Consider the following 14,243-nt stretch of genomic DNA (forward strand, 5'->3'; position numbering starts at 1 on the left):
AAAAAAAAAAAGCCTTTTTCTCAAATAAAATCTATTACAATCTATTATAATTATGATCCAATGATTTAATCAAATTCAATATAAATTTTTTTGAAATTTTATTTTTGAAAGGCTGGTTTAAGTAGGATTTGGAGCCTTTGTCATAATAGCATTAAATGGGGAGATAATTAATGTTAGAAGAAAGAAAATATTGCTCAGGGCCAACATTGAGTCTTATCCTTAAGAAATAACATTTGTTCTTCATGAGGGTCCAAAATAAGATTCTGGGATGGGAATCTGGAAAACTGCCTGCTTGATCTAACCTCAGAGAGCATTTGTAGCTGTGATAGCAGGGGAAACAGAAGCAGAGGAAAGAAGAGGAGGAAGAAAGTGTGAAGTATAAAATGGAAATAAAGCAGAAGAGTGGGGAAAAAACAGAAACGAAAGAAGCGGGAGAAGGGGAAGGCAGGGAAAACAAAAGTGGAAACGAGTGCATAAAGGGTTTATGGACATGAGGTTAGAAAGTTCCAGCTCCAGGCAAACAAGCAACAGCAGCATGTCAGACGTTTGACCAGGGGTTAATGGACGAAGCAAACAAATCACACAGTGACACAGTGGAGGCCTTCAGCCCTAAACAAGCATGCCAAAGCCATTGATCCTGTTATTGCATGGATGGCAACCCTCAATTTCACTTATCTATAGCTCTTTAAGGGAAGCAGGGAGAGAAAGTATAAGGCTGTTTCCTGAGGTTCATCAGAATTTCCAAACCACAGAAACAGTCTTTATGTCACAAGACGTGTGTGTGCACACATGACAGACAACACACATCAATGACTCAGGATAGCACACTGAAAATATGAAGCATGTATGGTAATGACAGCACAAGTTACACTCGCATCTTTCTGAGGCTGCAACAAGACCCTGTTGATATGTGTATTCTGACAGTTTGCCTTATAGTGGGCTCTTCACACTTCTACAGGAGAGGTTGCCACTGAAATGCCAGATTTCTAAGGGAATTACCAAAACACACAAAATTAAATACGCACACAACAAGAGAAAATAGGGTGAATATCAAGAACAGAACTGCAATATTAGGAGAGGTGAAGGAGAAGTAAAGAAGGGAAGAATTGCTAGTCTATGAGGAAATTAATGAAAAGTTGACATTTTCCTCTAAAATCCAATAATGGGACACAGGTTGAATGAGGCAGAGGCCATAAGTGTTGGGAGTCACGAACATAGTTATACAAAACTGTCACAACTGAGTGCTTTCATAACTTCTTAAAAAGATCATCTCATCTATCAATCACCTGGCTTGAAAACAAATCCATTTTCTTACTAAATATCTAAACTTAATAAAGCTTCTCTCTCCATTTTTCCATCCAGTATCTGTAACTGAAAGAAAAAGTTGAACAAAATACTAACTGTATAAACAAGCTAATCAAGCATGTGACATTTTAAAGAGAGAGTCAGTTCACAGGACATTCCTACCTTTGTGCTCTCACTGTCTAGAGACAAGTTTGCACAAGCTTTTGCCCTCTACATGCAGCTGACAGAGGCCTACCGTTTTCCTACATGTTGCCATCAAATTATTTCTTTCTATTTAGAATATGTATTCCCAAAATAACTGAAGCATGTACTTTAATTCAAATGCATGAGCTGCCAGTCTTCACACTTTTTCTCCAGAAAATGTTCTCTAACCAGGTCGTTTCAATAGAAACCGCAATATATTTGCATTGTATACAGTCTATGTGTGTCTATACTATATATTTTGAGTAATTTTTTATGGATATGCATTGTGTGAATGTGTAAAGGAACAATTGTGAGCATGAAGTATCTTCATTGGCAGTTGTTTGCAGGATTCACGATCAATCAATCAGAGGGCAAAGTAACCATTTGCAAACACACACAGGGCAGCGGCTTGAGTAATGAGCAAACAGTAACTAGCTTACTCTCAAACAGAGGCAGCATGCTGCCCAGATGCCTGAATCTAAACTTACACAAATACTCAAACACAAACGTACAAATAGACTCACAAAGTACACACAAAACATTCCCAAACACGCATGGCAGTGGAACATGCTGAATAAAATCAATACTCAGATACTCAATCTGCGGTGCATTATGATTTAAGAAGTTTACAACAGTGTAGTGCCTCTAAATATAGTGATGGGCAAAGACTGGCAATAAAGCAGGTCTTATCATACAAGAAACCTCTGCCAACTGCAGCCAATAAACTCATTAAGGTCAAGATCCACTCATGAAAAAAGATAATAATGTGGTCTTTTCACAGGCAGCCTCAAGTAGCCTATGACCGATTCTCATTTCACAGTTAGTGGGACATGAAGGACAATGAAAGCCTGTGCATATACAATGGCATCAGGCCACTACAATAATCAGGGTTCCCTTTGAGGCATCAAGGAAAAGAGAGAGGCTCTGAAGAGCACTGCCATTTGACCCCATTTTTCTCCCCTATCAATCAGTCACTTCTGAGGGAGGCAGGTTTAAGGCCTTGTCGCCCAGGAGAGGCCTCATCAGCCACAAAATGAAAGAGGAAGGACAAATGCAGGCCAGCAGATCAATGAGGACACACAACTGTCAGCCATATGACAGAAAAAGCATCATTACAGCCAACTGTCTATAAAGGCTACATTTAGTTAAAAAAGACCTTTTAAATATAGACCTGAACTAAATTTTGTGTTTTTAAATGTTCTTGAGCAAGGCACCAAGGCTGAAACCCTTCTAAGGTCAAATCTCAAGTTTTTCTGAGGCAATAACGTTAAAGGAAAAAATATTGTATATGAAAAATATTGTTTTCATTAACAACATTAACAATCAAAAATGGGTTTGAACATAAAGGGTTGGACCAACAGTAACATGTCAGTGGCGAAAAGCAAACAACTCCACAACTGCCATTGGATTTGGATTTGTTTTTTATGTTCAATTCTGAGCTAGTGTATGGAGATGATACAAAACATTATTGTCTTTTAATCAAGAGCTGAGAGGAGCCCACACAGAGCACAATTTTCTAAAGTGATCTTGATGGGAATTGTTCTGATATTGGGTGAACATAGTAAAATAATGTGGGATGACATTTTAAGGGCCTTCAACATTGAAATTTACGCATGTATATTTGTTCTAACTTTATTTACTTTCACTTTTGTGAAGAGACAAGTGTCAGATGAAATGCTATGACTGAACCTCGTAACTGCATTGGCAGTATCAACCTCACTGCCCATCACAGCACCCCTGTGTCCACCTGGTTAATCCCTACTATCATTCCTTACATACACAAAGCACACTAATTAATCCCAAACCTTGCCACACTATGAAAAAACAGGAGGAAATTTATTTCAGCCAGATCAAATCCCTGCTTGATCTATACTTGCAACACTCCTCTTCCTCACTGCTCTTGTCAATAACTTTGGCAGAATTACTGAGACACACGGACTGACAAAGTGAGCTTTCAGACATCAGCGTCCAGGTATACTTGCACAACCCGGCAGTTTGTACAAGCAAACACTACGATGCTTGTGAAAGCCTTTCCCTGAAAAGAGGTGGCCTCATAACTTGCAATGCCAAAAGTTCTGAACACACTGCTGATGTGTTGGTAGGGGGCTAATGGGTGTGTTTAGGTGTATTTGCAAGAATGTGACTGTGTGAGTGCATGTTTTTGTGCACGTGAGTGTGTGCATGCGTTACAGGCATGTAGGTGAGTTTAAGTGCTGGTATGTGTTGACCACTGCTTCACTGAGGACAGCTGGACTTGTGTCCTCAGGGACAGGCAGTGCACATTGTGACTGAATGACATCATCAATGTGTTGCATAAAAGGCTTTTCTAGCAGTGATGACCAGTGTGTGGGATACTACCACTTTCACCCACTCTGTACAACTTCATCAGTCCAACAATACTGCTGCTCTTCTGGTCCAAACTAATCACACTTAAATGTTGTGACTCATTCAGTACAAGTTTTTAAGCTAACAACTCAACTACTTTTATTGATTCATTATTTATATGGGACGGTCCAATTAGATAACTATTTTGCAGGGGTGTATTGTAGTGTGCACATGATGAAAAATAAAAGCTAGAGATGTTACACTTTAACTTAAAATACAAATATTATAGAAATTGTGAAATTAAATACTTGAAGCTATAAACTGAAATAATTAAACATTTAAATGGACATGCAAGACATCAAACAAACAATAAATTGTTCGTACAATACATATCACACTCAAATTTACCATTTTGGATAGTGTACTAAACAATAGCAGGTTTGGTTCAGTTTTTCAGAGATAAGCTTACTGTTTGAGAAGTTTATAGACCCACTCTTGATACCGGCCTCTGGTCTGCTGAAACTTTAATGTTGATGGTAAATATCTGATTGAGTTATTTCATATTCTAGGACTGAGATAGCAAATTGGAAAGAGATAGACACAAAGCTGTGCACAGCAGAAATGAAAAACACAAATGTGTGCCAAACATGAGTCGTTACAGCTATGAAGCAGGCAGAACTTCAGACGGCTATATCTGAGAGCTGTCTTTGCTGAGCACTGAAGCAATCCTCTGAAGGCAGCCAGTGTTTGCTCCTTTGTCAGCAGCAACAAAGACAGACACTATGGACCCAATATGTTCCATCTTTCGTTCTTCAGTTGTCTCTAATTAATAGTAGAGGTTTTGATGGAATTCTTCTTCAGCTGCATTTGGGCTGAATGCTCATTATTCCTGCAGGGATTGGGGGAAACAGCCTCATAGCTGAGCTGATTGATAAATTAATGACTTTTTTTCCCCAGAAAGAGAAATTCCATTGTAACGGCAAAAGCCAGAGCACACCAGCTCATTAAAGGGCCTAAAAAGAGGAGATTATTTGATCGAGATTATAGACTGGGATGGGAAGACGAGGAGAAGCTGGCTGGTCAATTTTGACCCACAATAAAGGGCACGACTCTCTGCGTGTCAGGGAAGATAAAGAAAATGATGATGCTATCTGTTGCGAGTGTTTTGCAGAAAAAGGAAGTTAGAAAATGTGTACGTGTGCGTGTGCGCGTGCGTGTGTGTGTGTGTCGATTACCTCTGCAGTGAGGCCCCTCATCCCAGCCGTCTGAGCAGTCAGGGACTCCATCACACAGTTTGCTCATATGGATACAAACATCCAGGTCGAGGCACCCATGTTCATTGACAGGACACTGGTTCACCCGGTTGTGTGAGCCTGGAAAACAAAGCAAAACATATCTCAGGAAACCCAGCAGTGTAAAGTAATATGTACAGAGTCCAACTCCAACAAATAACATACATACAGCAGTAAAATGAAACTGTTTAAATGCAATATTGGTAGATGCTTCTTACCTAAAACTTTTAGATTTTTTTTTCAGAGAAAAAAAGATGTCTTAAACTGACTGACTTGAATCAGATGCGAGTAGAAAGTATACTATTTTCAGTAAGGCAAACAGTATCACCAATCTACATTAAAAAAGTGAAGCCAACTTAGAAAACAATCTTCTCTACATCCTTTAATCATCATTTTCCTACGCTGCTGCAGTGTAACAACAAACAACAGGTCAAATCCTGCCTGCTGCGGGATAAAAGGTTCTTTTTTAACACATCAGAAACTAAATGTTTCCTGCATTTGTCAGCGACATCGAGCCAAATACGATGCACAATAACATATGTGCACACATGCAGTTACTGATTAAAGAACATTGTGAAACATGTGATCATTTGACACATATTGAAGAATATTATTAATAAATTAACAAAGTAAACACTGATAAAGAAATACATAATCTGAAGGGGTGCGGAGGGAAAAGGACATGACGTCCTCGAGTCCAGAAAAAGCAGAGATTTTTCACCAGTGTCAGACCAGAGAACATACAGTAGATGCAGTCTCTTCCCCTCACTCTCTCCCACTCTTCTCTCTATCTCTCCTCTCAGCCCACACTGCAGAGAAAACAGTTTGCCTTGGCTGTTTTTTGTTTTTCTTCTTTTTCTTCTTTCTCTTCTTCTTCTTCTTCCTCCTCCTCCTCCTCCTCCTCCCCCTCCTCCCCCTCTTCCTCCTCCTCCGCTCCTTTCTTTCTTTCTTTCTTTCTAACATCTGCTGACCCATTTTAGAAAAACACTCGAAGCAGAGAAAATAAAGTTCACCTCCTTCACAGGAAACGATGTGTGGAGTTCTGTGGGTTCTGTGCGGTACTGCGAGAGGCTTTTGAGAGGATGTACCGGGTATATGTGCAGCCTGAACTACAAACCTGCTTCAGATGTCTCCTTCAGAGCCTCACATACACAAAGTCACCAGTCTCTGAATATTAAGCAGCTTTAGCAGCATTTCATTTGACCCTCATTTCTGCTTTCATCCATGTGGAGTTTATTCTTATCTGAATTGAGAGCCTCTGTATAGAGGGTGCCATGCTGTATTTATGTTTTGCAGTCCGTGATACCTGCTAAATAAAATTTGGGAATGAAAGTATAATTGATTTGACTTGACATGATATAGTGTGTGTTTTATCTTTGTGTCATGCATTTCCAGTTGAGATGTGGGACCTTATTTAAGTCTTTTAGGGAAGTGAAAGTACATCTCTCTTAGTGTCTGAGACAAAAAAAAACATATATTCTTACAAGGCATATCATCTTATTAATCAAAGTGTGGATACTCATAAAAACTTACACAAGGGAGAAAGAAGATTTGCCTGCATATTGGCATTCCCTGAGGAAAACCACAAGCAGTCCCTCTGAGTCCTCTCTATCCATCCAAGAGATCAGTAACCACACACAGAACATAAAATCGAACTCAGTTAAAACAAGTGCCTTAAAGTGACATGAGCTTCCATGATTATCCCACCACAGAAGCCTGTGTGGAAAAATGTGCCACATACGAACGGAGAATTAGCTTCTAATACATCTGGCTTAAGGAAAAGGAGAAGAGCTCTCGCATCTGGGGGATGCTAGCATATTAGCAGCCCTCCTACAGCCTCGGCCTCTAAGCCAGCCTGATTTACATTCAATAAACTGTCAACATGGGGATTTTTACATAAACTGCAGTACCAGGAATAAACTGCCATGTACATTGGAAATGAAACCCCTGCCAATGATTTAGCATTGTCAACACTTTTCAGGGGAGTATAAAAGACAAGTTAGCGAGAAAGTCATCTGAATGATACCCACTGGCTTTGCAGCTATGTATTGTGTGAGCCTACTTCTTAAAATGTGATCTGCTGAGGAATGAGCAGATAAACAGATAAACCACCACGGCGGCTGCATACCTGTTAAACTAAACCGGGAAGTAGGTCTCAACGCTCTGCAGCTACCAAGACACTGAAAAGACAACTAACCAATCTCTAATTTCCATCACACCCACAACAAGCTCTTATCCTACACTCATTTCTACCTATCCACGGGCCAGGCAGCAGCCAGAACACATTTTTGGAAACACACTAACAACTGCCAGCAATACACAACCGCCAGAAAGAATTGTTTGAGTTCCACAACACAGTAATACCTTGGCAGGAGCTGAATAGGGACCAGCAGCGGAAAACTAAATAGAAAGGACAATATGGAGGATTAAATAACTTTGCAGGAGGGACAATGGAGACGGACCCTGTACCCCCTGCTCTAGTTTGGGGAAGTTGCTGGCAGTGTATTACAATAAGAGCCCCTTTTACTGGCAGCAGCCATTTTCTGCGTCATCATCAGTGAAAGCAGAGTCTTACTATGAAAAGCTTAGGGGAAAGACTACAGCAGAACTGTCACGCATACACACATTACATGCATACAGCACTGTTCCTTAGCTGATGGCGTGCATATGGGCATTTGGCACCTTGGACCAAACTAGGATTTGTTTCAGTATGTGTCGTAGTTATCTGGACAACTTTGCTCTAAATACAGTCCTTTCAGAGAGACGACACAAGGTGGTGTCAAGTCCTGCTACTGATTTGTTTACAGTGGTTCAAACTCTTCTTCTTTTCCTAAATAAACTAGCTGTGATCAATTTGTTTTCTAAAACTAGAGGTTTCTCTCCAAGCTCCAATGTTTCAGCAGAATTAATACTCTGGGCCAAAAGGGTATTTAGAGAGAATCCATTCTGGTTTTAAGTACTTCATAGCATCGACACAGTAAAACTGTGACCGAATAAGTGCTTTTAGGGACTGATTCTCTGTGCTGTTATGTTTGAAATGTTTGTAATCATAAATCCGGTTTTCCAGCTAGATTATTGGTTTATAACAGATCATATAAACTGATGGCTTTGATTGACCTGCTACAACTGGTTAAAAACAATTCTACTTTTTTTGTGTACAAGGAGGCATGTTTAACATTTTAACAGATGAGCCTCATGATAGTTACAGACAGGATGAAGAGGAGATATCTTCACTGCTAGAGCTAAGAACTGCCCTGTTGTCACAAACAGGAAGTCCTGCCCCCCAAGTTTTTATTTGCCTTTCATTGTCACACCGGGGATTTAGGTTGTGTCAGTGATGCAACAGTATGTGAAATAGTCCATCAAGTCTGCAGCACCTTTTCTGAACCGAAAGATCCTTACAACTAGATCCATGAATCTGCAGGCTAAACCAGCTATAAGTTACATCAATGAATGTGGAAAAATCCCAGAAGTAATTGACTGTATACATTGTATAAATATCATGTTCCCAACCACAATTCCTCAACCTAGATGCTGAGGAGTACAAGAGAGGAAATAACTGGGTTGTTATTTATGTTCCGGAAGTACACACTTAACATTTGCATTTCTCAAATATTGTTGGCTGGTACAAAGTTGCAACTCATGAGTGAAGGGCTCTTGTCCATTCTCTTTGTGGCTTGAAATGAGAGAAGATAGTGAGCACTGAACTAAGATAATGTGTTGTTATAGATACAACAGCAGGCCTTAACAACTAAATGTTCAAAATGTACTTTTAATGGGGCTGTTGAGCCATTTTCACATAAATATAGTCCCTGCTTTAAACACTAAAGTTTATGGAAAGAAACTTTATTTTTCCTGCAGCCATTGTCTTGCTGTCTTTTACAACTCTGATCTCTGATTTAGCTTTTTGTCATCATTTTCAACATGAATAAGTATCTTCAGGCACATACTGTATACTCTCACTAATGAGGAGTGACACAGGTGGTTAAAATGATCTTCTTTAACTTTTTCTAAGTCAACTCTTTTGTTGGGAAGTAACTAATCCACATTTAATATCGGTTTCAGAAAACACTTTCCAAAACAACATCAATTATTCTAGATTAAGCCCCCAATTTTCGGTTACTTTATACCTTCGCTGTGAAATCAGTGCTGAGCGTGTTTACATTGAACACAGCAAATTTATCTTAACCTTATCTTTACCTCACATCAGAAACTCTAGTTTCTATGAATTCACATTATTCTATGCCAAAGAAATTACAGCAATCATTTTCACTGTTATGCAGAGTGCAAACGAATGAAAACTGGAGCCACTCACACATGCCTTGGGAATATTGAATTTCTGCCTTCAATCAGGTGGTCTGTCATTACAAAGCATTGTTTTTTCATGTCTAAGCATTTGCAAAGAGTCTAACAGAGATCTTGTTTGTTTAAACAAAAGAATAAAATTGAATGCACTTTAGTAGCGCTTAAAATGACACTTACTTTTAGCACTTTGTAGTTTGGCTTTCTTCAAGAAATTGTATTTTCTTGATTCTTGTTGTTCTGGGTTTTGTACCCTCATGGTTGAAATGCACTTATTGTAAGTCGCTTTGGATAAAAGCGTCAGCTAAGTGAAATGTAATGTAATGAATGTTCCTATGATTTTGTGGTCTGGAAAAAGTCAATCATGCTTTTGTTATCACACTTAATACAGCAAATTCCTGTGCTCTGGCCTTGCCTTGAGTCAAAAGCGCCTCTTCACTCTACACTTACAAAAAAATGCCACTGCTAGGATTTACATGAGGCCAAACGAGAAGATCTATCACATTGTGGTTTACCACTTTTTCTGTTATTTTCACTCTTTGAGAATATTATTATATTGCTTCACTCTGGGATTGCACAGATTCATGAGGGAGTTTGGCAGCCTTGAAGACAAAGGACTGCAAGTGGGAACAATGTAAGAACCTTGCAGCGCAGTGGATAACAGACAAAGAAAAAGAGGGGGAAATTACAACCCTCACACCTATTAGAGGGCAGAGTGAGGATAATGACCTTAATTTGTGTGATCAGCTAACAGTGATATTAGCATATCCTCGTAGTGTCCTTTGGGATCTTAATTGTGAAAACCTCTTTCCAATCTACTTTTCGGAGTCTCTATGAATCACATAAAAAATTTGTAGTGGAGTTCTTCATGATTAAAACATTTTAAACTGTGTCATTATTCAGGACTTATGCTCAGTTTCATTGAAACTTATTGCAGCGTTCAGTCTTTGGAGTGAAATATGACTTTGTGCAAAGACAATATTACACATCTCCCCTGAGCACAGTGTAGATTTTTAGGTAATGCCTCACCTTAAAATTTAGAGTACCGTTATCCCTCAGATGTGGTGGGTTCCACTAAGTTTGTCTTACGGACACGAGACATCACAGCTGTGATGTGAAAGACATTCTCTCCTAATGCGTGCTTCCCTCCAACACCTCAAGTTCTGGATCCCACCATCCCCCATCCCCCATCCCGCAGTTATGCAATGACCTTAAATTTAGATCCCCTGTCGATCTTTTGTCCTGAGCATAAAAGCCTGCGTTTCTTCCTGCTCTTTGGGTTCCATGGCAGCCCCTGACTGACACACATAAAGTCTGCTGTCAGTTCGAATTAATATGTTGTACAGAGTGACAGGCAGGCCTGCCCACTGGCTGACTCTCCCCACTCTGGAAGCACACTTTACAGCAGCATGCACAACAAGCACATGGTTGAGGAAGCTACAGCTCACGGTGCACAAACTGAGTGGTGAGCTAGTTTTGGGCTTACCATAATCCTATGATATGATTATGAATAACAATAACCTTAGCAATAAAGACACATCATAACACAACATATAAAAATTGCAACAACTGCATCATACAGTGTGTTTTTTTGTATCTAATCTCACTTGTATAGAAATTATAATACTATCCAGATTCTGCCCAGGATAAAGCCAAAGTGATACTTCACCCAACACATGTCTTTTAAGTATCAAACACAGTCATGGAGGCTTAAAAAATGGCTGCAAAAAATTGTATTCATAAGTTTCACAATGGATGGATTATCCAACTTTAACACATGTAAACTCTAATGGCATAGTCCCCTTATCTGCATATAATCAGTGTATCCCAGACAGTTAATACATTGTATCCATGTCACAATATTGTCTAATAAACTTTTTCATAAATAGTGAATTTAGCCATTTCAAGCTAAAGAGAAAAAAAAAACATTCAGTGTTTTTCACAGACTTAATTATGGTCACAAGTAGTTTGGACAAATTTACAGACATTTTACATTTTTTGCTCCCAAACAGAATCTTCAGGAAAATCATGATAATTACCTCACCTTAATTTGATCCAGGTTTAACAAGCTGCAAACATTTTCCAGACACGTTTTGATCTTAAAGTTACTTAAAGCTAAATGCTTTCATTAAACAGCAATATAAATCTGCTTGTCCATTAAATAAGTTGCCACAGACTGACAGTGCCGTGTTGAGCTTCAATTAAAATCAAAGTGCCACTGCATGCAAGTCATCAAAGTAAGTAAACTAAAGTATGTGGCTTACAAAGACACAGAAAAACAAACAATTCACCTCTGCAGCCAAGAGGAAAGACTGGACATAAGTTATGAGGTTGGCTGTGGCTCAGTCGGTAGAGAGGGTTGCACACTAATTGGAAGATTGGTGGTTCAATCCCCAGCTCCTCCTGTCCACATGCCTAAGTGTCCTTGAGCAAGACACTGAACCCTAAATTGCTCCCCAATGATGTACCATCGGTGTGTTATAAGTCGCTTTGGATAAAAGCATCAGTGAAATGTAATGTAATGGGGAACAGAGATGACTTGAGTTTTTCCAGTTAGCAGAGAGGAAGACAAAGAGGACAGATGAGAGAAAGATGGAGAGAAGGAGACAGGGTGTGGAGCAGAGAAAGGGAAGTGGTGTCTGCGTGGCGTGAGAAAGCCCCGTGTTCGTGGTCTGTTGATAGGCTGGTGAAGCTGAGGAGGGCTCAGGGCCACAGACCAGAGGGATTTACAGGGCTCTGCTCCTTCCTCTGTGGAAGCAGTGTGTCAACCACTGCCACTACAGACCCTCTTGCCCCTGCCTGGTGCCCCCTGCGACTACAGCTACATGACTGATTATAGGCTATGAAAGAGCTCCCGCTCCCCAACTTTACTGTAAAAAGCTGCTTCTATAGAAAGAGGATCAGAGCCTAACAAAGCCATTTCCATTTTCCTCCTCAGCCCAAAATGCTAATCTGCTCATTTTCTCCAATACAAAGGCTTTTTCTGTCAAATCATTCCGTCTCCCCATTGCTCCATGCCTCCCATCCCACCACCTCAGCGGTCAGCTCTCCTTGGTCGTCTTAGGGAGGCTGCTGAGGCATGACAGGCAGATGGGCCCGGCAAAGGACCAGGCTGGCGAGCGTCCAGAGGGGGCTCAAGGGCAAGAGATGGACAGATAACCTTGTTGTGTGGCCCACGGCCACCTCAGGCAGCTGCATGGAGATGATAACTCAATCTTCCCATCAGACATCCCTACCAGCTCGGCTACAGACCATGACATTGGCCAGAGTTTATGTATGTGGGCCAAGGGACATGGTATAGTTGTGTGTTGGGCGGTACTTTTACCAGAGTGTCGTGGCAATATTGTTACAAACTATTTGAAGTTTCCAGTATGTTGGAGCAAACTGTCCAGTTGAAAACAACTGACATGAAAAAATATGTTTACTGAAAGCTTAACATGAAAATGTAATGATGCAGAGTGTGTCTGGTTTCAAGGGTCAAGTTTTGGCTATGGTTACATTGCAGCCTCTTCAGGCAAAGGGTCCTTCAGTTTCATTATGAAGCTGCATTCCAAGGTATATCCCCTCAAAATTACTTTCAAGCATCAACAAGGAAAACAAATCAATATGTGTGTGTCTGATGCACTACCTCTACAAGCCAGTGGAGACTACTTTAATGACAACTTGACAGTGAGCGCAGGGAGAGTCTTGTTATTTACCAGCGTTAACTACTTTGAGTTATCAGCTCATTTTCTCTCCCTGAGTGAAAGTGGATAACACTGCATAGGGAAAGAAAGGGAGTGTATTTGCATGACTGAGATGCATTTCACCCCCTGCTTGGTAGTCATCCTGTGAACATTTTCATGCTAAATCAGAGGGCTAAAAAGTCTAACAGAGAATTAGGGGCGGACAATTGCTGCATAAGGTTTTTGATGTTGAAAAGGATTCCTTCATGGCAAGCGCTTCTCATGATGAAGAAAGTGCTTACATGCTAGGCTCATTCAAACATCTGTTCCCATTCGCTGGCTCAACCACAATGAATGTGGTTCACGCAAGACTCATAATTGCATACAGACTTGACATACAGGCAGAAAGAGTCAGTGGTTGTTGGAGCAGTTGCTGTAAAAAACAAAAAAATACAAGAGCTACAAAATGGAATCAAAGTTGTGACACAGCACTTTTTAATTTTATGATAGCATTCTGAAAAAACTGTGACCAAGAAGCCTTGAAAGGTGAAGCAACATTAAAAGTAAAATATTTGACAGGATAATTACACTAAAAACCTTTAGCAACACGTTGTTAAACATCAAAGCCTCATTACAACTCTCTCCTGTCTCTCCACAACTAAAAATCAGAGAAACACAGAGCTGAAAAAGTAATGAAATAACTAAACTGTTAACTGATGTGACACTGATCTGAAACTGCAAAAACAGTAATGAGTGACAGAGAACTTTAGAAGGCATTACAGTTTGTCTGAATGTGATTCCTTTTGTTTCTGGTATTTAATTAAATCGTAGTCTTAAAAGGACATTTTGTGGAGAGCTGTGCGCACAAACATAAACCAGACTCGGTTAATAAACACTGACAGCAACCAGCATCTATTTGGCCCACCTCATCTGTTCTGTGTGGACATCTGTACACTGTCTGCATAGCTTCTGTTAAAAAAAAAAAAAAAAAGCCTTGATTATATAAAACAAGCAGAACACCAACATCCTCACCCCTTTCTCTGTGCTAGATTGACATAACTCTGACGACATACCACCTTTACCTATAGGAGCATTAAAAAAAAAAAGTAGCAGTCCTGCACAGAGCACCATCATTGGGACACACAGCATAAACTCCTGCCCCGAGGGCACA

The 14,243-nt window shown here is 40.0% G+C and overlaps 1 protein-coding gene across 2 annotated transcripts in view; it reads right to left on the minus strand.

The window, feature by feature from the left end:
* Window positions 1-14,243, minus strand: part of LOC138192873 (low-density lipoprotein receptor-related protein 1-like) — an 85,224-nt gene that overhangs the window by 55,601 nt on the left and 15,380 nt on the right. For both annotated transcript variants that reach the window (XM_069140555.1, XM_069140556.1), the window contains exon 3: window positions 5,049-5,186. In XM_069140555.1, the coding sequence (XP_068996656.1) occupies window positions 5,049-5,186 (138 nt within the window). The remainder of the gene's footprint in view (window positions 1-5,048; window positions 5,187-14,243) is intronic.

The sequence above is a fragment of the Embiotoca jacksoni genome, unplaced genomic scaffold, assembly GCF_022577435.1.
Source record: "Embiotoca jacksoni isolate LCO1_2020_lvr unplaced genomic scaffold, fEmbJac1.0.p SCAF_9, whole genome shotgun sequence".
NCBI lineage: Eukaryota > Metazoa > Chordata > Actinopteri > Embiotocidae > Embiotoca > Embiotoca jacksoni.